The sequence below is a fragment of the Carcharodon carcharias genome, chromosome 4 (genome assembly GCF_017639515.1).
Source record: "Carcharodon carcharias isolate sCarCar2 chromosome 4, sCarCar2.pri, whole genome shotgun sequence".
Lineage (NCBI taxonomy): Eukaryota > Metazoa > Chordata > Chondrichthyes > Lamniformes > Lamnidae > Carcharodon > Carcharodon carcharias.
In genome coordinates, this window is record NC_054470.1 from 202,819,597 (window position 1) to 202,843,194 (window position 23,598).

Here is a 23,598-nt window from a genome sequence, read left to right on the forward strand (position 1 = left end):
GCTGCTTTACATCTTCCTCACAACACACATTCTCGCCTAGCTTTGTATCATCCACAAACTTGGAAATGTTACATTTGGTCCCCACATCCAAATCATTGATATATATTGTGAACAACTGGGGCCCAAGTACTGATCCTTGTGGTACCCCACTAGTCACTGCCTGCCAAGGCGAGAATGACCCATTTATTCCTACTCTCTGTTTCCTGTCTGTTAGCCAATCCTTAATCCATGCCAGTAAACTGCCTCCTATCTTATGTGCTTTTATTTTGCGAATCAACCTCCTGTGGGGGACTTTATCAAAAGGCTTCTGAAAATCCCAAGTATACTACATCCATCGACTCTCCTTTATCAATTTTGTTAGTAACAGCCTCAAAAAACTCCAACAAATTTGTCAAACATGATTTCCCATTCGCAAATCCATGCTGACGATGTCCAATCAGATCATGATTAACCAAGTATCCATTTATCACATCCTTTTGTAGTAGATTCTAGAATTTTCCCTTGCAGTTTGTAGTATACATAAATGATTTGGAGGAAAATGTAACTGGGCTAATTAGTAAGTTTGCAGACGACGCTAAGGTTGGAGGAATTGCAGATAGTGAAGAGGATTGTCAAAGGATACAACGGATATAGATCGGTTGGAGACTTGGGCGGAGAAATGGCAGATGGAAATTAATCTGGACAAATGCGAGGTAATGCATTTTGGAAGGTCTAATACAGGTAGGAATTATACAGTAAATGGCAGAACCCTTAATTGCATCGACGGTCAGAGGGATCTGGGTGTACAGGTCCACAGGTCACTGAAAGTGGCAACGCAGGTGGATAAGGTAATCAGGAAGGCAAATGGCATGCTTGCCTTCATTGGCAGGGGTATTGAGTATAAAAGCTGGGAAGTCATGCTGCAGCTGTATGGAACCTTGGTTAGGCCACACTTGGAATATTGTGTGCAATTCTGGTCACCACATTACCAGAAGGATATGGAGGCATTGGAGAGGGTGCAGAGGAGGTTTACCAGGATGCTGCCTGGTCTGGAGGTTATTAGCTATGAGGAGAGGTTGGAGAAACTTGGATTGTTCTCACTAGAGCGACGGAGATTGAGGGGGCGACTTGATAGAAGTTTACAAAATTATGAGTGGCATGGACAGAGTAGATAGTCAGAAGCTTTTTCCTAGGCTGGAAGAGTCAATTACTTGGGGAGATAGATTTAAGGTGAGAGGAGAAAACAATAGAGGAGATGTGCGGGGCAAGTTTTTTACGCAGAGGGTAGTGAGTGTCTGGAATTCGCTGCCAGAGGAGGTGGTGGAAGCAGGTACGATAGTGGTGTTTAAGAGGCAGCTTGACAAATACATGAATAGGATGGGAATAGAGGGATCCGGACCCCGGAAGTGCAAAATGTTTTAGCTGATGGGCAATATGATTGGAGCAGGCTTGGTAGGCTGAAGGGGCTGTTCCTCTGCTGTACTTTTCTTTGTTCTTTGTACTGATGCAAGGCTAACAGGTCTGTAGTTCCCTGTTTTCTTTCTCCCTCCCTTCTTAAATAGTGGGGTGACATTTACTACCTTCCAATCTGCAGGAACCATTCCAGAATCTAGAATTTTGGAAAATGATCACCAATACATCCATTATCTCTATAGCAACCTCTTTCAACACTCTGGGATGCAGAATATCATGTCCCAGGGACTTATCAACTTTCAGTCCCATTAATTTCTCCAATACAACCTTCTTTCTTATACTAATGTCCTTTGACTCCTCATTCTCCCTAGTCCCTTGGATCTCTAAAGCTGGAAGATTTCCTGTATATTCCTCAGTGAAAACAGACACAGAGTAATCATTTAGTTTCTCTGTCATTTCTCTATTCCCCATTAAAAATTCTCCTGACTCTGTCTGTAATGGACCCACATTTGTCTTAGCCAAATGTTTCCTTTTTACATACCTATAGAAGCTTTAACAGAATGTTTTTATGTTTTTTGCTAGATTGCATTCATATTCTAATCTCCCTTCCTTTACCAGTTTCTTGGTCTTCCTGTGTTGTATTCTAACATCTTCCCAATCCTTAGGTTTATTACGACTTCCGGCAACTTTATAAACCTTTTCTTTGAATCTTATACAACTCTTGATTTCCTTTGTCAGGCACGATTGACTGACTTTTTTTAAGGATTTTGAACCTTGAAGGAATGTATAGGTGCTGTAGGCTGTGTAATAGTTCTTCAAAGACTATCTATTGCCTATGTACAGTCATAGCTTATAATGTATTTTTCCAATCCATCTCAGCCAATTTGTCCCTTGTGCCTTCATAATTTCCTTTATTCAATTTAAAACCCTTGCTTCAGAGTGAACTACCTCACTTTCAAACATAAAGTAAAAATCTATCATATTGTCATCACACATCCCTAAAGGTTATTTTACAACAAGATTAATAATTAGCGCTTTTCGTTACATAATACTAGATCTAAAATAGCTTGTCCTCTAGTCAGCTCCTCAACACACTGCTCTAGAAAACCATCTCTAACACACTCCAGAAACTCGTCTTCCACAGCATTAGTGCTCATTAGGTTTACCCAGTCCATATGCAGATTGAAGTCACCCATGATTGCTGTATTACCCATGCTACATGCTTCTCTCATCTCCTGATTAATACCATGCCCCACATTACCACTACTGTTTGTACCAGTGTGGACCATGACTTCTGATCCCCCTCCCCCCAAAGGATGTCCTGTAGCCACTCTGGGAATATCCTCTGTCCATCTGTCTGTGACGCTGTGAGGGAATAGTCCTCTGTCCATCTGACTTTGCAACTCTCGGCCTCAGAAGGCAGTGGAGGCGGGGTCCTTAAAGGCAGAGGTAGATAGATTCTTGTTAGGCATGGGAATCAAAGGTTATCGGAATTAGATGGGAATGTGGAAATTGAAACACAAAAGGATCAGCCATGACCTTATTGAATGACGGAGCAGGCTCAAGGGGTCAAAAGGTCTATTCCGGTTCCAATTTCTTATGTTCTTATGTGATCTCTGTGAGGGAATAGTCCTCTATTGGTATCAATGTGGACCATGACTAGTCCCTCGCTAAGAAAGGCTACACTTACCATAAAGGGAGTGCAGCAAAGGCTCACTAGGCTGAAACTGGGCATGGCAGGAGAGATTGGTTCGACTGGGCCAGTATTCATTAGAGTTTAGAAGAATGAGAGGGGATCTGGTTGAAACGTAACAGGGCTAGAGAGACTAGCTGCAGGGAGGATGTTCCCCCTGGTTGGGGAGTCTAGAACCAGGGGCCACAGTCTCAGGATACAGGGCAGGCCATTTGGGGCTGAGATGAGGAAAAATGTCTTCACTCAGTGGGTGGTCAACATGTGGAATTCTCTACCACAGAAGCTGTGGGGGCCGGGTCACTGGGTATATTCACGAAAGAAATTGATAGTTCTTTGGATATTAGGGGCATCATGGATGATGGAGAGAGCGTGGGACCATGGTGTTGAGGTAGAGGATCAGGCATGATCATAATGAATGGCAGAGCAGGCTCGAGGGGCCGAATGGCCTAATGCTGCTGCTAGTTTCTATGTTTCTGTGCACCTCTGCGATATCTGTGAGGCCTCTGTCCATCTGTCTGTGATACTGTGAGGGAATTGTCCTCTAAGACCGTAAGACATAGGAGCAGAATTGGGCCATTCGGCCCATCAAGTCTGCTCCACCTTTCAATGAGATCATTGCTGATCTGATAATCCTCAACTCCACTTTCCTGCCTTTTCCCCATAACCCTTAATTCCCTTACTGATTAAAAATCTGTCCAACTCAGCCTTGAATATACTTAATGACCCAGCCTCTACAGCCCTCTGTGGTAAAGAATTCCACAGATTCACTACCCTCTGAGAGAAGAAATTCCTCCTCATCTCTGTTTTAAATGGGTGCCCCCTTACTCTGAGATTACCCCTTCTGGTCCCAGACTCTCCCACAAGGTGAAACAACCTCAGCATCTACCCTGTCAAGCCCCCTAAGAATCTTGTATGTTTCAATAAGGTCGCCTCTCATTCTTCTAAACTCCAATGAGTACAGGCCCAAACTACTCAACCTCTCCCTGTAAGAAAATCCCTCCATACCTGGGATCAACCTAGTGAACCTTCTCTGGACTGCCTTCAATGCCAGCATATCTTTCCTTAGATAAGGGGACCAAAACAGTTCAGTATTCTAGGTGTGGTCTAACTGGTGCCTTATATAGTTTTAGCAAGATTTCCCTATTTTTATACTTCATTCCCTTTGAAATAAAGGCCAACATTCCATTTGTCTTCCCTATTACCTGCTGAACTTGTATGTTAGCTTTTTGTGATTCATGCACGAGGACCCCCAAATCCCTCTGTGCTGCAGCTTTCTGCAGTCTTTCTCCATTTAAATAATATTCAGCTCCTCTATTCTTCCTGCCAAAGTGCGTAACCTCATATTTTCCTACATTATATTCCATCTGCCACTTTTTTGCCCACTCATTTAACCTGTCTATATCCCTCTGTAGACTCCTTGTGTCATCCTCGCTACTTTGCCTTCCCACCTATTTTTGTGTCATCTGCAAGCTTGATGATAGTATATTCACTTCCCTCATCCAAGTCATTAACATATATTGTAAATAATTGTGGCCCCAGCACTGTTCCACTCCACTAGTTACAGGTTGCCATTCTGAAAATGCCCCCCTTATCCCAAATCTCTGCCTTCTATTAGTTAGCCAATCCTCTATCCATGCTAATATACTATCCCAACACCATGGGCTCTTATCTTATTAAGTAGCCTTATGTGCGGTACCTTATTGAACACCTTTTGGAAAACCAAATATATTACATCTACTGGTTCCCCTTTATCTATCCTGCTTGTTACCTCCTCAAAGAATTCTAATAAATTTGTCAGGCATGATTTCCCCTTCATGAAGCCATACGGACTCTGTTTGATTAGATTATGCATTTCTGAATGCTCTGCTATTACATCCTTTATGATAGACTCCAACATTTTCCCAATGACAGATGTTAAGCTAACTGGCCTATATTTACCTGTTTGTTGTCTCCCTTCCTTTTTGAATAAGGGTATTACATTGACTGTTCTCCAATCCTCTGGGACTTTTCCAGAATCTAAGGATTCTTGGAAGATTACTGCCAGTGCATCCACTATCTCTGCAGCTACTTCCTTTAATATCCTAGGATGCAACCCATCAGGTCCAAGGGAGTTATTGGCAATTAGCCCCATTAGTTTCCCTAGTGGTTTTTCTCTAGTGTGAGTTCTTGTATTTATTTCCTCCCCCTCTTTTGCCCCTTGATTATTTAGTATTTTTGGAATGCTATTAATGTCTTCTACCGTGAAGACTGAAGCAAAGTATTTATTCAACTCCTCTGTCATTTCCTGGTTCCCCATTATTATTTCCCCAGCTTCATTCTGTAAGGGGGCGATGTTCACTTCTTTTTCATATATTTAAAGAAGCTTTTACTGTCCATTTTTATATTACTTGCTAGTTTACCCTCAAAGATTATTTTCTCCCTCTTTGTTATACTTTTTGTCATCTTTTGTTGGTTTTTAAAATTTTCCCAATCCCCTGGCTTACCACTAATCTTTGCCACATTGTATGTTTTTTCTTTCAATTTGATACTGTCCTTAACTTCCTTGGTTAACCATGGTTGGTTTATCCCCTTCCTTGATTTCTTTTTCCTCACTGGGATATATCTTTGTTGTGGGTCATGAACTATTTCCTTAAATGTCTGCTATTGTTCATCAGCCGTTTTTTCTGCTAAACTCCTTTCCCAGTCCACTCCAGCCAACTCTGCCCTCATTCCTTTGTAATTACTCTTATTTACGTTTAGCAGAGTTGTTTCTGACCCAAGTTTCTCACTCTCAAACTGAATGCTAAATTCTACCATGTTATGGTCACTGTTTCCTAGGGGATCTTTTACTCTAAGATCATTTATTAAACCTGTCTCATTACACATTACCAGATCCAAAATAGCCTGATCCCTGGTTGGATTCATAACATTTTTTCTAGGAAACAGTCCCAAATATACTCTATGAATTCTTGTTTATGTCTACCTCTGCCAATTTGTTTCCCAAACTGCCTCTCTATCTGTGATACTGTAAGGGAATTGTCCTCTGTCCATCTGTCTGTGACATAGACTCATAGACGTCTACAGCACAGAAGGAGGCCATTCAGCCCATCATGTCCATACCGGTCAACAAAGATCTGACGACACTAATCACATTTTCCAGTGCTTGTCTCATAGCCCTGGAAGCTATGGCAACACAAGTGAATATCTAAATACTTCTTAAATCTTATGAGATTTCCTAACTCAATCACCCTTTCAGGCAGTGAGTTCCAAACTCCCATCACCCTCTAGATGAAAAAATTTCTCCTCAACTCCCCCCTAAGCCTTCTACCTCTTATCTTAAATCTATGCCCCCTGGTTATTGACCTCTCTACTAATGGAAAAAGTGCCTTCCTATCTACCCTATCTATGCCTCTCATAATCTTACACACCTCTATCAGGTCCTCTCTTGACCTTCACTGCTCCAAGGAAAACAACCCCAGCCTATCCAATCTTTCCTCATAGCTCAGACTCTCCAGCCCAGGCAGCATCCTGGTGAATCTCCGCTGCACCCTCTCCAGTACAATCACATCCTTCTTATAATGTGGTGACCAGAACTGCACACAGTACTCCAGCTGTGGCCTAACCAGCATTTTATACAGTTCCAGCATAACCTCCGTGCTCTGGTATTCTATGCCTCAACTAATAAAGGCAAGTATCCCATATGCCTTCTTAACCACCTTATCTACCTGTCCTGCTACCTTCAGGGTTCCATAGTAATGCACACCAAGTTCCCTCTGATCTTCAGTACTTTCCAGGGTCCTGCCATTCATAGTGTAATCCCTTGCCTTGTTAGCCCTCCCCAAGTGCATTACCTCACACTTTTCTGGGTTAAATTCCATTTGCCACTGCTCTGCCCACCTGACCAGTCCATTGATATCCTCCTGCTATCCTCCTCACTATTTACCATCCGACCAATTTTCGTGTCGTCCACGAACTTCTTGACCATACCCCCTACGTTTATGTACACCACAAACAGCAAGGGCCCCAGAACCAAGCTCTGCGGAACCCCATTGCAAACAAACTTCCAGCCACAGAATCATCCCTCTATCATCACCCTCTGCTTCCTGCCTCTCAGCCAGTTTTGGATCTAACGTGCCACTTTTCCTTGAATCCCATGGGCTCTTACTTTCTTGACCAGTCTGCCATGAGGGACCTTATCAAAAGCCTTGCTAAAGTCAATGTAGACCACACCAAATGCATTACCCTCAACAACAGATCTGGTTACCTCCTCAAAAAATTCGATCAAATTTGTCAAACACAACCTTCCCTTAACAAATCCATGCTGACTATCCCTGATTAATCCGTGTCTCTCTAGGTGCAGGTATATTCTGCCCCTCCGAATTCTTTCCAGTAACTTCCCCACCACCAAGGTTAGACTGACTGGCCTGTAATTTCCTGGTCTGTCCCTTCCTTTTTTAATAATGGGACAACATCAGCAGTCCTCCAGTCCTCTGGCACCTCACCTGTGGCCAGAGAGGATGTGAAAATTACTGCCAGGGCCCCTGATATCTCCCCCCTTGCCTCCCTGAGGAGCCTGGGATACATCTCATCCAGGCCTGCGGATTTATCCACGTTTAAGGCCAGTAAACCCGCTAATATCTCCTCTCTCTCTATGTTAATTTCCTCTAGTATTTCACAGTCCTCCACCCTGATGTCTTTACCTGCATCGTCCTTTTCCATTGTGAAGACCGCGCAAAATATTTATTGAGGACTGTACCCACATCTTCCGGGTCCACACACAGATTACCTCTATGGTCCCTAACTGACTTCTACTCATTCCCTAGTTATTCTCTTGACCTTCATATATTTAATAAACACCTTTGGGTTTTCCTTTATTCCACCCACCAATGTTTTCTCATGCTCTCTGTTAGTTTTCCTAATTTCCTTTTTAAGTTCCCCTCTGCACTTTTTATACTCCTCTAAGGACTCTGCTGTATTGAGCCCTCGGTATCTGCCATAAGCTTCTCTTTTTTCCTTAATCCTGACCTCTATGTCCCTTGACATCCAGGGTTCTCCAGACTTGGTCTCCCTCCTTTGTCTTTATGGGAACATATTTTCCCTGTATTCTCACTATTTCCTCCTTGAATGTCTCCCACTGCTCTGACACAGTTTTATCGGCAAGTAGCTGCTCCCAGTCCACTTGGACCAAATCGTATCTCATCTTAGTAAAATTAGCCTTTCCCCAGTTTAGCACTTTTATTCCCAGCCCAACCTTATCCTTTTCCATAACTATCCTAAATCTAACTGAGTTATGGTCACTATCTCCAAAATGCTCCCCAACTGAGACGCCTTCCACCTGCCCGGGCTCATTTCTGAATATTAGGTCCAGAACTGCCCCCTCCCTTTTTGGGCTCTCTACGTACTTGCTAAAAAGGTTCTCTTGGATGAAGCTTAAGAATATCTGTGAGGAAATTCCTCTGCCCATCTGTCTGTGATATCTGATTTCACTCAGTCTGCTCATTTACTGTGCAGGATCTGCGCGAGCGTCTCTGGGACATCTCTGATAACAGGAAGGAGGAGGCTGAGCGGGAAAGGATGAATGTTATAGGAAATAGCTGGCTGGAGGATCACCTGCGTCTACTGCTCAACATTTACTTGACTCTCATGCAGGTATGAAACCCCCAGCAGTCCCCTACCTTGTGACAGCCTGATGTTGGTTGGAAGGAGGGATTGGAACTTACCGTTCAACGCTCATTCATACAGTTCAACGATTGCTTCTTAACAATCCTGGGGGAATATGGGGAGACCATAGGCATGGACAAGAGTGAAAAAGGTGAGAACTTGACACTGTCTGAGAAGATTTAAAGGCAGATAGATTGGGGTGGTTAACATTGAAAGGAAGAACTTTGACTTTTACAATTTTCTATGACCTTTGGACTTCCAAAAGCACATTAAAGCCAATAATTTCCTTTCATGTTGTCAGCACTGTTACAAGGAACTAGACAGCTAATTTGTACACCCTGAGCCCTTGAGAATGTGGTGGTGAGCTGCCTTCTTGAGCCGCTGCAGTCCATGTGGTGTAGGTACACCCACAGTGCTGTTAGGGAGGGAGTTCCAGGATTTTGACCCAGCGACAGTGAAGGAACGGTGATATATTTCCAAGTCAGGATGGTGAGTGACTTGGAGGGGAACTTCCAGGTGGTGGTGTTTCCATGTGTCGGTGCCATTTCCAGTGTCTAGGATCCATCATCCCAGATGGTCCACCCTGATTATTTCCTTTTAGGATTGCTCAGCCACTTCAGAGTCCCATGTCACATGGCAAACTTCCTGCCCCAAAGGCCATTAGTTATACAACAATTACAATTCTTCATTAGAATTTTAATTCCACATTTTTAATTGAATTCAAATTTTGCCACCGGCTATGGTGGGATTCAAACCCCCCCCAGAGCATTACCCTGTCCAGTGACAAGGCCACTAAGTCACCACATTCTCATTGCTTTCTTAGCCCATGAACTATTTTTGAAGTGCAGTCACTGTTGTCATGTAACAGACAGTTTGTGTACAGCAAGCTCCAACAAAGAGCAATGTGATCATCTGTTTCAGTGAGGTTAATTGAACAGAACACCATGAGGATTCCCCGCTCTCCTTCAAAATAGTGTCACTGGACCTTTTATGTTGGGGCCTCAATTCAACATCTCCCCTGAAAGACAGTTTAGCACTTCCCAAGTAATGATCGTCCGACAGTGTAGCGCTCCCTCAAAACTGACCCTCCGACAGTGCAGCACTCCCTCAGTACTGACCCTCTGACAGTGCAGCACTCCCTCGGTACTGACCGTCCGACAGTGCAGCACTCCCTCAGTACTGACCCTCTGACAGTGCAGCACTCCCTCAGTACTGACCCACCGACAGTGCAGCACTCCCTCAGTACTGACCTTCTGACACTGCTGCACTCCCTCAGTACTGACCCTCTGACAGTGCAGCACTCACTCAATACTGACCCTCTGACAGTGCAGCACTCCCTCAGTACTGACCCTCTGACAGTGCAGCACTCACTCAATACTGACCCTCTGACAGTGCAGCACTCCCTCAAAACTGACCCTCCGACAGTGCAGCACTCCCTCAGTACTGACTCTCTGACAGTGCAGCACTCCCTCAGTACTGACCCTCTGACAGTGCAGCACTCCCTCAGTACTGACCCTCTGACAGTGCAGCACTCCCTCAGTACTGACCCTCCGACAGTGCAGCACTCCCTCAGTACTGACCCTCCGACAGTGCAGCACTCCCTCAGTACTGACCCTCCGACAGTGCAGCACTCCCTCAGTACTGACCCTCTGACAGTGCAGCACTCCCTCAGTACTGACCCTCTGACAGTGCAGCACTCCCCCAGTACTGACCCACCGACAGTGCAGCACTCCCTCAGTACTGACCCTCTGACAGTGCAGCACTCCCTCAGTACTGACCCTCTGACAGTGCAGCTCTCCCCCAGTACTGACCCACCGACAGTGCAGCACTCCCTCAGAACTGACCCTCTGACAGTGCAGCGCTCCCTCAGTACTGACCCTCTGACAGTGCAGCTCTCCCCCAGTACTGACCCACCGACAGTGCAGCACTCCCTCAGTACTGACCCTCTGACAGTGCAGCGCTCCCTCAGTACTGACCCTCTGACAGTGCAGCACTCCCTCAGTACTGACCCTCCGACAATGCAGCACTATCTCAGCACTGACCCCTTGACAGTGCAGCACTCCCTCAACACTGACCCTCTGACAGTGCAGCACTCCCTCAATACTGACCCTCTGACAGTGCAGCGCTCCCTCAGTACTGACCCTCTGACAGTGCAGCACTCCCTCAGTACTGACCCTCCGACAATGCAGCACTATCTCAGCACTGACCCCTTGACAGTGCAGCACTCCCTCAACACTGACCCTCTGACAGTGCAGCACTCCCTCAATACTGACCCTCCAACAGTGCAGCACTCCCTCAGTACTGACCCTCTGACAGTGCAGCACTCCCTCAATACTGACCCTCCGACAGTGCAGCACTCCCTCAAAACTGAACCTCCGACAGTGCAGCACTCCCTCAATACTGACCTTCCGACAGTGCAGCACTCCCTCAGTACTGACCCTCTAACAGTGCAGCACTCCCTCAGTACTGACCCTCCGACAGTGCAGCACTCCCTCAATACTGACCCACCGACAGTGCAGCACTCCCTCAAAACTGAACCTCCGACAGTGCAGCACTCCCTCAATACTGACCTTCCGACAGTGCAGCACTCCCTCAGTACTGACCCTCTGACAGTGCAGCACTCCCTCAGTACTGACCCTCTGACAGTGCAGCACTCCCTCAATACTGACCTTCTGACAGTGCAGCACTCCCTCAGTATTGATGCTACAACAGGGTGGAATTCCCTCAGTACTGACCCTCTGACAGTGCAGCACTCCCTCAGCAGCACAGAGGGTCAGTTCTGTGGGAGTGCTGCACTGTCGGAGGGTCGGTACTGACGAAGCACCCTGGGAGCACCCGAGCACCTGGGTGAGACACATTGCACCTTATCTTCAGACTGAGTGATGAGACAGTGATGCCCACTGAGGTGTGTCTGACAGCACATTTTAACACCACAATTACAAGTACTACTTTTCATATCTTCATTCGTTTTGGTTTTAACGCACAAGCCTATCTCTGCTGTTGACCACTCTTCTCACAAAGAAACATTGTGATCGATTCTTGTTCCCAAGTTGAAGCTGGGAGTAGTGTAACTTTCCAAAAATGGCAGGGTAACTTACCACTCCTGATCCATCCATTAACATGGGAGGGCCAGCACTCTCCCGTTTCATTCAGGAATCAGGGAATAAAGGGCAAACTGCGATCCACGACTGTTTATCCATCTGGAAACAGGCACAATATGATGTCCGTCCTCAAAATCTCAGAATAAATATCCCACAGCCTGAATCCACCCTGAGATAAAGGGCAAGAATCACAGAATCCCACAGTGCAGAAGAGGCCCTTTGGCCCAGGGCCGAATATCCCAGGGAAACGTGGATCTCACAACAACTTAACCTTTATATAGTGCCTTAATGTAGTACTATACCTCAAGGTGTTCCCCAGAAGAATTATCAAAGAAATGTTGACACTGAGACACATGAGGAGATATGAGGTCAGCAGACCCAAGCCTTTGTTAAGGCAGGAGTTTTAAGGAGCACCTTAAAGACAGAAAGAGAGATGGAAAGACTTCAGGATAGAATTCCAGACCTTAGGATCTTAGAGGCTGGAGGAGGTTAAAGAGAGGGAGAGAGAGGGAAGAGCAAGGATATGGAGTGATTTGAAAACAAGGTTGAGGACTGGGTATAAACAGGCAGAAGGATGGAGCATACTGGGTTAAAGGCAATTTCAGTGTTGCTCTTCTTTCTGTGCTAGGTGGAGATTGATCGGTTCCAGGACTCTTATCGATTCCTGCAGGATTACTACAAAGTGATGGAAGGGAACATCCCACCGGAAGAGAGCAAGGAATTTGCACGTATCCCATTGGTTAATATGACTGATGTACCGGCCATAGTGCCAGCGATCGATCAAGAAACTGGGAGGTATGATTTGGACAGGGATTGTGTGGGGCTGCAGATTGAGGGTTCTTTAATACAGTATACTGAGGACTGAAATGCAATAGGTAGATCCCTGGCCTTTTGTGCAGTACCTTGGGATGTGGGCATTGCTGGCTGGGCCAGCATTTATTGCCCATCCCTAATTGCCCTTGAGAAGGTGGTGGTGAGCTGCCTTCTTGAACCACTGCAGTCCATGTTTTGTAGGTACACCCACTGTGCTGTTAGGGAAGGAGTTCCAGGATTTTGACCTAGTGAAGTGAAGGAACGGCGATACATTTCTAAGTCAGGATAGTGAGTGACTTGGAGGGGATCTTCCAGGTGGTAGTGTTCCCATGTGTCTGCTGCCCTTGTCCTTCTGGATGGTAGCAGCCATGCATTTGGAAGGTGCTGCCTAAGGAGTCTTGGTGAATTCCTGCAGTGCTTCTTGTAGATGGTACACACTGCTGTTACTGTGCATCGGTGGTGGAGGGAGTTTGTGGCTGTGGTGTCAATCAAGTGGGCTGCTTGGTCCTGGATGGTGTCAATCTTTTTGAGTGTTGTTGGAGCTGCATTAATCCAGGAAAGTGAAGAGTATTCCATCACGCTCCTGACTTGTGCCTTGTACATGGTGGGTAGGCTTTGGGAGTCAGGAGGTGAGTTACTTGCCACAGGATTCCTAGCCTCTGACCTGCTCTTGTAGCCACAGTATTTATATGGCTCATCCAGTTCAGTTTCTGGTCAATGGTAACCCCCAAGATGTTGATAGTGGGGGATTCAGTGATAGTAATGCCATTGAATGTCAAGGTGAAATGGTTGGATTCTCTCTTGTTGGAGATGGTCATTGCCTGACACTTGTGTGGCACGAATGTTACTTGACAATTGTCAGCCCAAGCCTGGATTTTATCCAGGTCTTGATGCATTTGGACATGGACTGCTTCAGTATCTGAGGAGTCGTGAATGGTGCTGAACATTGTGCAATCATCAGTGAACATCCCCACTTCTGACCTTATGAAGGAAGGAAGGTCATTGATGAAGCAGCTGAAGATGGTTGGGCCGAGGACACTACCCTGAGGAACTCCTGCAGTGATGTCCTGGAGCTGAGATGACTGACCTCCAATAACCACAACCATCTTCCTTTGTGCTAGGTATGACTCTAACCAGCAGAGAGATTTCCCCCTGATTCCCATTGATTTGATGCCACACTTCTGGCCCTGATAATATGGGGCATCATCATGGGCAGGACTGGAAAATTTGGAGAGCCATTGACTTTAATGGCTTTTTGAATTTTTTCTTTCTGCCTGTGATGATGCCTGCCCAGTGTCATCGAAACATAGAAAAGAGGAGTAGGAGTAGATCATTCAGCCCTTTGAAACTGCTCCACCATTCAGTGTGATCATGGCTGATCCTCTATCTCAACACTGTACTCCCGCTCTCTCCCCATACCCCTTGACGCCTTTAGAGTCCAGAAATCTATCTATTTCCTTCTTAAGTATATTCAGTGACTTGGTCTCCACAACTTCTGTGGTAGAGAATTCCACAGGTTCACCATCCTCTGAGTGAAGAAGTTTCTCCTCATCTCAGTCCTAAATGGTCTACCCCATATCCTGAGACTGTGACCACTCGTTCTAGACCCCCGCCCCCCAGCCAGAGAGAATATCATCCCTGCATCCAGTCTGTCCAGCCTGTCAGAATTTTATATGTTTCAATGAGATCTCCTCTCATTCTCCTAAACTGCACTGCATACAGGCCTAGTCAGCCCAATCTCTCCTCATACGACAATCCTGCCATCCCAGGAATCAGTCTGGTGTCAGGGTGGAAAATCCCGCCCTTAGTTAAATGCTGAGTTGGATATCAAGGGCAACCACCCTCACCCCACCTTGAACGAGACAAAAGCAAAATCTGCAAAGCAGATTCTGAGTGAGGAAGTGACATGTTGCGGGTTCCATCCTGACATCTGACCCCAAATTTATCCATTAGCCCCATCATGTGTCTGTATTGTTTGTGTGTTAAACCATCGGTACTGAACATATTGAATGTCACAATACCACAGAAACTTGTGATTATTTTGAATAAGAGGCCTCAAAAATGACTCAATCGCAAAAGTGACTTTAAATCAGATTGTAGCTTCACAAGTGCATCCGCTGATGAGACTCATTTCAATGTTACTGCTACCACAACCACAACATTATGCAATACAGCATCAGGTCAGTCTGTGTCTGACATCAGGTTGTGCTCTGGCCTCAGGAGGTCAAACCATGAAACAAACAAATGGATTCAGCTGCAGGGCCCACCAAGCTGCTGACACAGAGACGGCCACAACATTCGCTTCAGCAGCAAGGCTTTCAGAGTTCAGGTTATCACAACAAATGAAGAATAAAGATCAAACAGATGTTCTCCATGATCTGATGATGTGCCAGCGGCTGCTTTTATTCTTTAGCCAGGATCAGTGCTCACAAAACCCAGCATCTATCCATAGAATAATGGAATCACAGAAATTTAGAAAGAGGCCATTCAGCCCATCATGTCAATGCTGGCCAAAATAGTCTACTCTCACTTTCTAGCTCTTGGTCTGTAGCCCTGTAGGTCCTGGCACCTCAAGTGCATATCCAAGTATTTTTTAAATATGATGAGGGTTTCTACCTCTCCCACTCTTTCAGACAGTAAGTTATAGATCGCTACCATCCTCCAGGCTAAAGAATTTCTTCACAACTCCTCTCTAATCTTTCCAACCATTACTGCCAATCTTTGCCCTCTCGTCACTAACCTCTCTGCCATAGGTAATGGGTTCCTCCTATCCACTCTACCACTCTATATAAGCCCCTCATCATTTTACACACCTCAATTAAATCTCCTTTCAGGCTCCCCTGTTCCAAAGAAAGCAATCCCAGCCTAGCCAAGCTTTCCTCACAGCTGAAATTCTCCTTTCTTGGCAACATCTTGGTAAATCTCCAGCATACCCTCTCTAGTACAATCACATCCTTCCTGTGTGATGACTAGAATTGTAAACAGTACTCCGGCTGTGATCTAACTAGTGTTTTAAACAGTTTCAGCATAACTTCCCTGCTCTTATATTCTATGCCTCAGCTAATAAACGGAAGTATCACACTTCTGCAGACTCACCGTTGTTCTTTGACATCTTGCAGAAGCGTACAGCTTTCCTCCGCATTATCAACAGCATGATTCATTTTTGCATCATCTGCTACCTTCTTAATCGTACCCCTTGCATTCAAAACTAATAATTGATGTAGGTCTTTTAAGAGTGACTGTTGCCCATGAGCAACCACTCAGTTTTAAAAGAACAAGATCTGGATTTGATAAAAGTGTACTGGAAACAGCTACTTTTAGGTAAATCAGGGTCAGAGAAGTGGGAGGCATTTAAGGGTAAGATAAAGAGGGTTCAGAACAAATAATTTCCCAGAAAGAAGAAAGGTGGTGGTTCTGCCAAATTTAGGTGCTCACCCCACCCACCACGCCCTCACCCCCAGGTCAGGGAACGTGCAGAGTAAGATAAGAGAAGACAGGGAAGTTTCTGTCAGGTACTGAGCTTAATACTGGGGAAAGCCAAGAGAGGATAGAAAGTGCAGGAATGAAATTCAAAAGGAAATTAGGAAATCAAAGAAAGGACATGAAAAATATTGGCCAGGAAAATCCAGAGCTTTTTTATTCTTTCAGGGGATGTGGGCATCACTGGCAAGGTCAGCATTTATTGCCCTTGAACTGAATGGCTTGCAAGGCCACTTTAGAGGGCAGTTAAGACTAAACCACATTGCTGTGGGCCTGGAGACACATATAGACCAGATTAGGTTACCTTCCCTAACAGACATTAGTGAACCAGATGGGTTTTTACAACAATCAATGATAGTTTCACGGTCACCATTACTGAGACTAGCTTTATATTCCTGATTTATAACTGGAAATCAAATTTTACCAGCTGATATGATGGATTTGAACCCATGCCCCCAGAGCATTAATCTCAACATTACTAGTCCAGTGACATTACCACTGCACCATCATCTCTCTGACTATAAGTATATAAAAAGGAGAGGATAATTTAGGAAAGAGTAAAGCTGATTAGAGAAGCGGAAGTCATGGGCATGGTTCTTGATGAAGACTTAGAGTCTGTTTACACAAAAGAGAGGGCGATGAAGAAGACATGCTAGTTGGGACAGAAACTGTTCTCTGCAGCTGAGAGCAAGAATCCAGAAGGATGTGTTGCCTGCCTGGTGCCAGGGTTGAGATATCTGCTTTGGGCTGGAGAGGAACTTGCAGTGGGATGGGAGGATCCAGTTGTTGTGGCCCATGTAGGTACCAATGACATAGGTAGAACTAGGAAAGAGGTTCTGCTTAGAGAGTATGAAGAACTAGACACTAAATTAAAAGCAAAACCTTAAAGGTAATGGATTACGTGAGCATGAGCAAATTGGCGTAGGGTCAATCAGATTAGAGAGATGAATGCATGGCTCAAAGACTGGTGTGGGAGAAGCAGGTTCTGGATCTTGGGGCATTGGCACCAGTGCTAGAGAAAGTGGGGGCTACATTGCTCGTTCAGACTTCACCTGAACCACAATAGGACCAGTGTTCTAGCGAGACATAGAGGAAGGTAGAGAAGGCTTTAAACTAAATAGATGGGGGAAGGGATGATGTAGGGGAAGTTTGAGCAATTAAAAGGAAATGATAGATCAAGCTAGGAAGAAAGGTAATGATCATCAGAGTTTGACAGGAAGGGACAATGATTGTAAACATAGTGTACCAGCTGATAGGGCCAGGATTTACAGTAAATACAAACTGAATCAAGGGCTCTCTATCTGAATGCATGCAGCATTTACAATAAAACAGATGAATTTTCAGCTCAATTAAAAAATTCACATGTATAACCTGATAGTCATTTTAGAGACATAGCTACAAGTAAACCAAAACTGGGGCCTGAATATCCAAGGGTACGTGACATTCAGGAAGGACAGGAAGCTGGGAAAAGGTGGTGGGGTAGCTCTGTTAGTTAAAGAGGGTATTAACACCGCACTGAGAGATGACCTTAGTTTTAAAGATCAAGACGTAGAATCAGTTTGGGTGGAGGAAAGAAAGAGCAAGGTGCAGAAAATATTGGTGGGAGTGGTTTATAGGCCACCAAACAGCAGTGATTATGTAAATCACAGTATAAATCAAGAAGTTAGAGATGTGTGGAACAAGGGTAATACAGTAATCATGGGGGATTTCAATCTACCTGTAGACTGGGTAAACTTAATTGGTACTAATGTGGAGGATAAATTCTTGGAATGTATGTGAGATGGTTTATAAGATCAGCATGTCGAGGAATCAACTAGGGAAGGCCGTTTTAGATCTAGAATTGTGCAATGAAAAAGGGCTAGTTAATAATCTTATTGTAAAGCAGCCTTGAGGAAAGAGTGACCATAATATGATGGAATTTTACATTAAGTTTGAAAGCGATGTAGTTTACTCAGAAACTAGGGTCTTAAATCTAAACAAAGGAACCTAGGAAAATATGAGGGGCAAATTGGCTGCACTGGATTGGGAAACTATGTTTTTGTTATTCCTTCATAGGATTAGGGCCCCGCTGGCTGTGCCAGCATTTATTGCCCATCACTAATTTTCCTTGAGAAGGTGGTGGTGAGCTGCCTTCTTGAACCGCTGCAGTCCATGTGGTGTAGGTACACCCACTGTGCTGTTAGGGAGGGAGTTCCAGGATTTTGACCCAGCAACAGTGAAGGAACGATGATATATTTCCAAGTCAGGATGGTGAGTGACTTGGAGGGGAACTTCCAGGTGGTGGTGTTCCCATCTATCTGCTGTCCTTGTCCTTCTAGATGGTAGTGGTCGTGGGTTTGGAAGGTGCTATATAAAGAGCCTTGGTGAATTCCTGCAGTGCATCTTGTAGATGGTACACACTGCTGCTACTGTGCGTCGGTGATGGAGAGAGCGAATGTTTGTGGATGTGGTGCCAATCAAGCAGCTGTTTTGTCCTGAATGGTGTCAAGCTTCTTGAGTGTTGTGGGAGCTGCACTCATCCAGGCAATGTGGAGTATTCCATCACACTCCTGACTTGTGTCTTGTAGATGGTGGACAGGCTTTGGGGAGTCAGGAGGTGAGTTACTTCCCACAGGATTCCTAGCCCCTGACCTGCTCTTGTAGCCACAGTATTTATATGGCTGGTCCAGTTCAGTTTCTGGTCAATGGTAACCCCCAGGATGTTGATAGTAGGGGATTCAGTGTTTGTAATGCCATTGAATGCCAAGGGGCGATGGTTAGATTCTCTCTTGTTGGATGTGGTCATTGCTTGGCAGTTGTGTGGCACAAATATTACTTGCCACTTGTCAGCCTAATCTGGATATTGTCCAGGTCTTGTTGCATTTGGACATGGACTGCTTCAGTATCTGAAGAATTGTGAATGGTGCTGAACCTTGTCCAATCATCAGCGAACATCCCCACTTCTGACCTTATGATGGAAGGAAGGTCATTGATGAAGCAGCTGAAGATGGTTGGGCCGAGAACACTACCCTGAGGAACTCCTGCAGTGATGTCCAGGAGCTGAGATGACTGACCTCCAACAACTACAATCATCTTCCTTTGTGCTAGGTATGACTCCAACCAGTGGAGAGTTTCCCCCCTGATTCCCATTGACTCCAGTGTTGCTAGGGCTCCTTGATACCACACTCGGTCAAATGCTGCCTTGATGTCAAGGGCAGTCACTCCCACCTCACCTCAGGAGTTCAGCTGTTTTGTCCATGTTTGAACCAAGGCTGTAATGAGATCAGGAGCTGAGTGGCCCTGGCAGACCCCACACTGAGTGTCAGTGAGCAGGTTATTGCTAAGCAAGTGCCTCTTGATAGCACTGTTGATGACCCCTTCCATTACTTTACTGATGATGGAGAGTAGACTGATGGGGTGGTAATTGGCCAGGTTGGATTTGTCCTGCTTTTTGTGTACAGGACATACCTGGACAATTTTCCACACAGCCGGGTAGATGCCAGTGTTGAAGCTGTACTGGAACAGCTTGGCTAGGGGCACAGCAAGTTCTGGAGCACAAGTCTTCAGTACTATTGCCGGTTATTGCCGGTAGGCAGTCAATTTCTAACATTTATAGAACTAACACATAGGATAGAATTTCCCATTGGTGATGTCGGGCGAGCCATCGCAATATTTCGTTGGGCAGGGGCGCGATGATACCCGCTGTGCGCCTGCCATTAATTAACCGGCCACCGAAGTCCTTTCACTCACCAATCGACGCCGATCTTTTAGCGCCCGTGCAATCTTCAGTTCAGGGCATTGGCACAATGGGCAGGTGGGTACGAAACATTTATATAAACCTCATCCACGGGCGGGATAAGAGGACTCACTTGGGTCGCAGTGTGCTCTGTCAAATATTGACTTTTCAAAGTTTTGAAACTTGCCTGTGTGATCTGTAATACTTCAAAACACATCCCAGCTGCTTTTTCTGGACTCTTTACCCTCAGGTCAGCTCTCCGCAGTGAGGAATCTTTTTTCACCTGCAGCTTTCAGGAAGCCTTGCCCTAGCCTGGGGATGAGAGTTGTGCTCTTCACTGGAGGCAGCTCCTCTGAGGAGGAAGGGGGGGCTAGAAGGAGGAAGGAGGCCAGGAGTGCACATTCAGCCTCCAGGGGAGCCACCTTTAGGAGGACAGGCGCAGGCACAAGAGGCACACAGCCAAGAGATAGTCCAAGGTGGAAGAGGCCGCAGAAGATGCCACTATCCTGCTGCCAGGGTTTACAGGCAGAGCAGCAGCTACCTCAATATGTCTGAGGTGCAATGCTGAAGGAGGCTCCGTCTCTGAAGGGAGACAGTCAACTATATCTGTCAGATGATTGGGTCTGAGATCTGCGCCAACTGTGTGGGTGGACACCCCATGCCAGTGGTTATGAAGGTCACAGCTGCCCTCAACGTCTATGCCTCTGGCTCCTTCCAGGGCTCGGTGGGTGATCTTTGCGGTGTCTCCCAATCAGCTGTCCACACTTGTGTCAAGCAGCTTACAGACGCTCTGTTCAGACGGGCATTGACCTTCATCCACTTCCGCTGGGACCAGGCAAGTCAGACACAGTGAGCCAGAGGCTTCGCGGCCATTGCTGGCTTCCCCCATGTCCAGGGTGCTATAGACTGTACACATGTGGCCATCAAGGCGCCAGCAGGTGAGCCTGGTGCCTTCATCAACAGGAAGGGCTTCCACTCCATGAACGTGCAGATAGTGTGTGACCACAGGATGCTGATTCTACAAGTCTGTGCAAGGTACCCAGGCAGCTCCCACAACGCCTACATCCTCAGACACTCCCAGGTGCCGGGGCTCTTCAGTGCTCCAGCCCGGCTGGATGGATGGCTGCTGGGTGACAAGGGCTATCCCCTCAGAAGGTGGCTCATGACACCTCTCTCCCATCCAAGAACAGAGACAGAGCAGCGGTACAATAGGAGTCATGCTGCCACAAGGGCTGTGGTGGAGACAACCATTGGTCTTCTCAAGATGCGCTTTCGATGCCTGGACCATTCAAGGGGCGCACTCCAGTACCCCCCCAGATCATGTATCAGTGATAGTGGTTGCATGCCGCACTCTGCACAATCTTGCTCTGGAAAGGTGGGGGGTGTTGTGGACGATGAAGGCGTCGACACAGTGGCTGCAGCTACACACGATGAGTCCAGCAGTAACTCCGAGGATGAGCACACACAGGGAAATGCTGAGAGGGTAGACGCTGACCCGGGCATACTCCAGAGAGACAGGGACACCCGGGAGGCTTTAGTCCAAAGAACCTTCAGCTAGCACACCACAGATGGACCTCCAGAACAAGCCTGGGCTGTAGGCTCCATACTCGATACCTAAGTGCAAAATCTTCCACGTTAGGAACAGTAACTAAGGGCTTTGTGAATAAAGCAGAATGTCCCACAAAGCACTCCTAACATTTTGGAAACCATCCACCTGTAGAAGAGGCACCCTCAGCCATGGTGACATGTCTGAATTTAATATCACAGGCAAAGAAACTTAATGAAACAAAATGACAAGGGTGTTTCAATTCAAAGCAAATCATAAAGACTTCATCTCGGGCCAACACATAAGCACCATTGAGAAACCCGTGGTGTGCCTAAGGTGTTTATGTTTATGTTTCTGGGTGCTATGTGTTGGTGCTGACCCCTCGCTGGGAGTGGTATCTGAGCCAGCCTGCTGACTCTGCTGTCCTGTTAGCCTCAATGACCTTGGTGGTCATCCTCTGGCCCTTGGAGCCTGTGCTGATCCGGCCTGGGAGGGAGCTGCGAAGGACACATGCTGTCAATGATTCAATGCAGTCACTCTACTCAGACTTCGGTGAGGGGTGGGGGGTTGGTTGGGCAGGGCGCCGGGGTGGTGGGGAGCCGGGAGTGGGAGCACCAGGGGGGAAAGCCGACCTGTTGGGTTAAGTGACCAATGCCAACATGGTGCTCACCCTTCTTAAGCGCAACAGGTCATTGAAGCGCTTGCGCCACTGGATCCAGCTGCGCTGCACCATGTCGCGGGAGCTCACCACCTCCACCACCTCCTCCCAGGCACGTTTGGTCATGTGGGGGGACCTCCTCCTCCTGTCCTGGGGAACCAGCACCTCCTGCTGAGCAGGGCAGCAAGGCACCCATTGGAAAAATGAGGGGTGCACTGGCCTGGCCTGCCCCGATGACCTGCCCTCCCGACTTGCCTAACCTCCTTTGCCCCTCTGCAGAGCCCTTCACCCAGCTACTGTGAGCAGCCTTCCTAAGGCTGCTAGGCCTTCCTTGATATGGGCCACTGGGTCGCTATTGGACCCGGCGTTCTGAGTGTGCCACTGCCGCCTGCCCACTCCCGCTATGCATGGGAGTCAGAAAGTACGCTGGGCGGGCCTTAATTGGCCCGCCCGCATAAAATGGCAGTGTGGACTGGCGATCGGGTCTGTGCCCACCCATACCTGCTCCCCCTCTGCCCCCCGCAGCACCTCTCCCCACCGCCATCCAGAAAATTACAACAAAAATACATCCCTTGAATACACAAAAACCCAGCAAGGAAAGTGCTCCAACTATGGCTAACAAAGAAATCAAGCATTGTATTAGATGAAAGGAACAGGTGTATAAAGTTGCCATAAAAATGCTAAGTCTGAGATTTGGAAGCATTTTCACATTCTGCAACAGGGGACCAAGAGAAAGATTAAGAAATGGAAAATAGAACATGAAAGTAAACTGGCGAGAAACATAGAAACAGACTGTAAAAGCTTCTGTAGCTATGTAAAAATGAAAAGATTAGCAAAAACTAATGTGGGTACGATATAAGGGGAAACAGGAGGATTTATAGTGGGGAATAAGGACATAGCAAAGAAACTGAATGAATACTTTGTGTCTGTCTTCATGGAGGAAAATACTAAAAACCTGCCAGAAATAATGGAGAATCAAGGAAGAGGTTAACGACCTACATGGAGCTGGCCTCCCAGTGGCCCCCTGTGGGAACTGTGTAACCGTTACATTCAGGCGGTTTCACGGCCCAAGGAGGGGGCCCCGTTACAAATACAATCAGTGCGGCCCCTGTTACATATCCAATCACTGTGGCCTCTGTTACAAATCCAATCACTGCGGCCCCTGTTACAAATCCAATCACTGCGTCCCCTGTTACAAATCCAGTCACTGGGGCCCCTGTTACAAATCCAATCACTGTGGACCCTGTTACAAATCCAATCACTGTGGACCCTGTTACAAATCCAATCACTGTGGCCTCTGTTACAAATCCAATCACTGTGGCCTCTGTTACAAATCCAATCAGTGCGGCCCCTGTTACATATCCAATCACTGTGGCCTCTGTTACAAATCCAATCACTGGGGCCCCTGTTACAAATCCAATCACTGTGGCCTCTGTTACAAATCCAACCACTGCGGCCCCTGTTACAAATCCAATCACTGTGGCCTCTGTTACAAATCCAATCACTGCGGCCCCTGTTACAAATCCAGTCACTGGGGCCCCTGTTACAAATCCAATCACT

General features: G+C 46.4%; 1 protein-coding gene across 1 annotated transcript in view; it reads left to right on the plus strand.

Annotated features, from left to right (window-relative positions):
- Positions 1–23,598, plus strand: part of spef2 (sperm flagellar 2) — a 375,455-nt gene that overhangs the window by 236,966 nt on the left and 114,891 nt on the right. The window contains exons 27-28 of the mRNA XM_041185381.1: positions 8,576–8,713; positions 12,455–12,621. Of these exons, the coding sequence (XP_041041315.1) occupies positions 8,576–8,713; positions 12,455–12,621 (305 nt within the window). The remainder of the gene's footprint in view (positions 1–8,575; positions 8,714–12,454; positions 12,622–23,598) is intronic.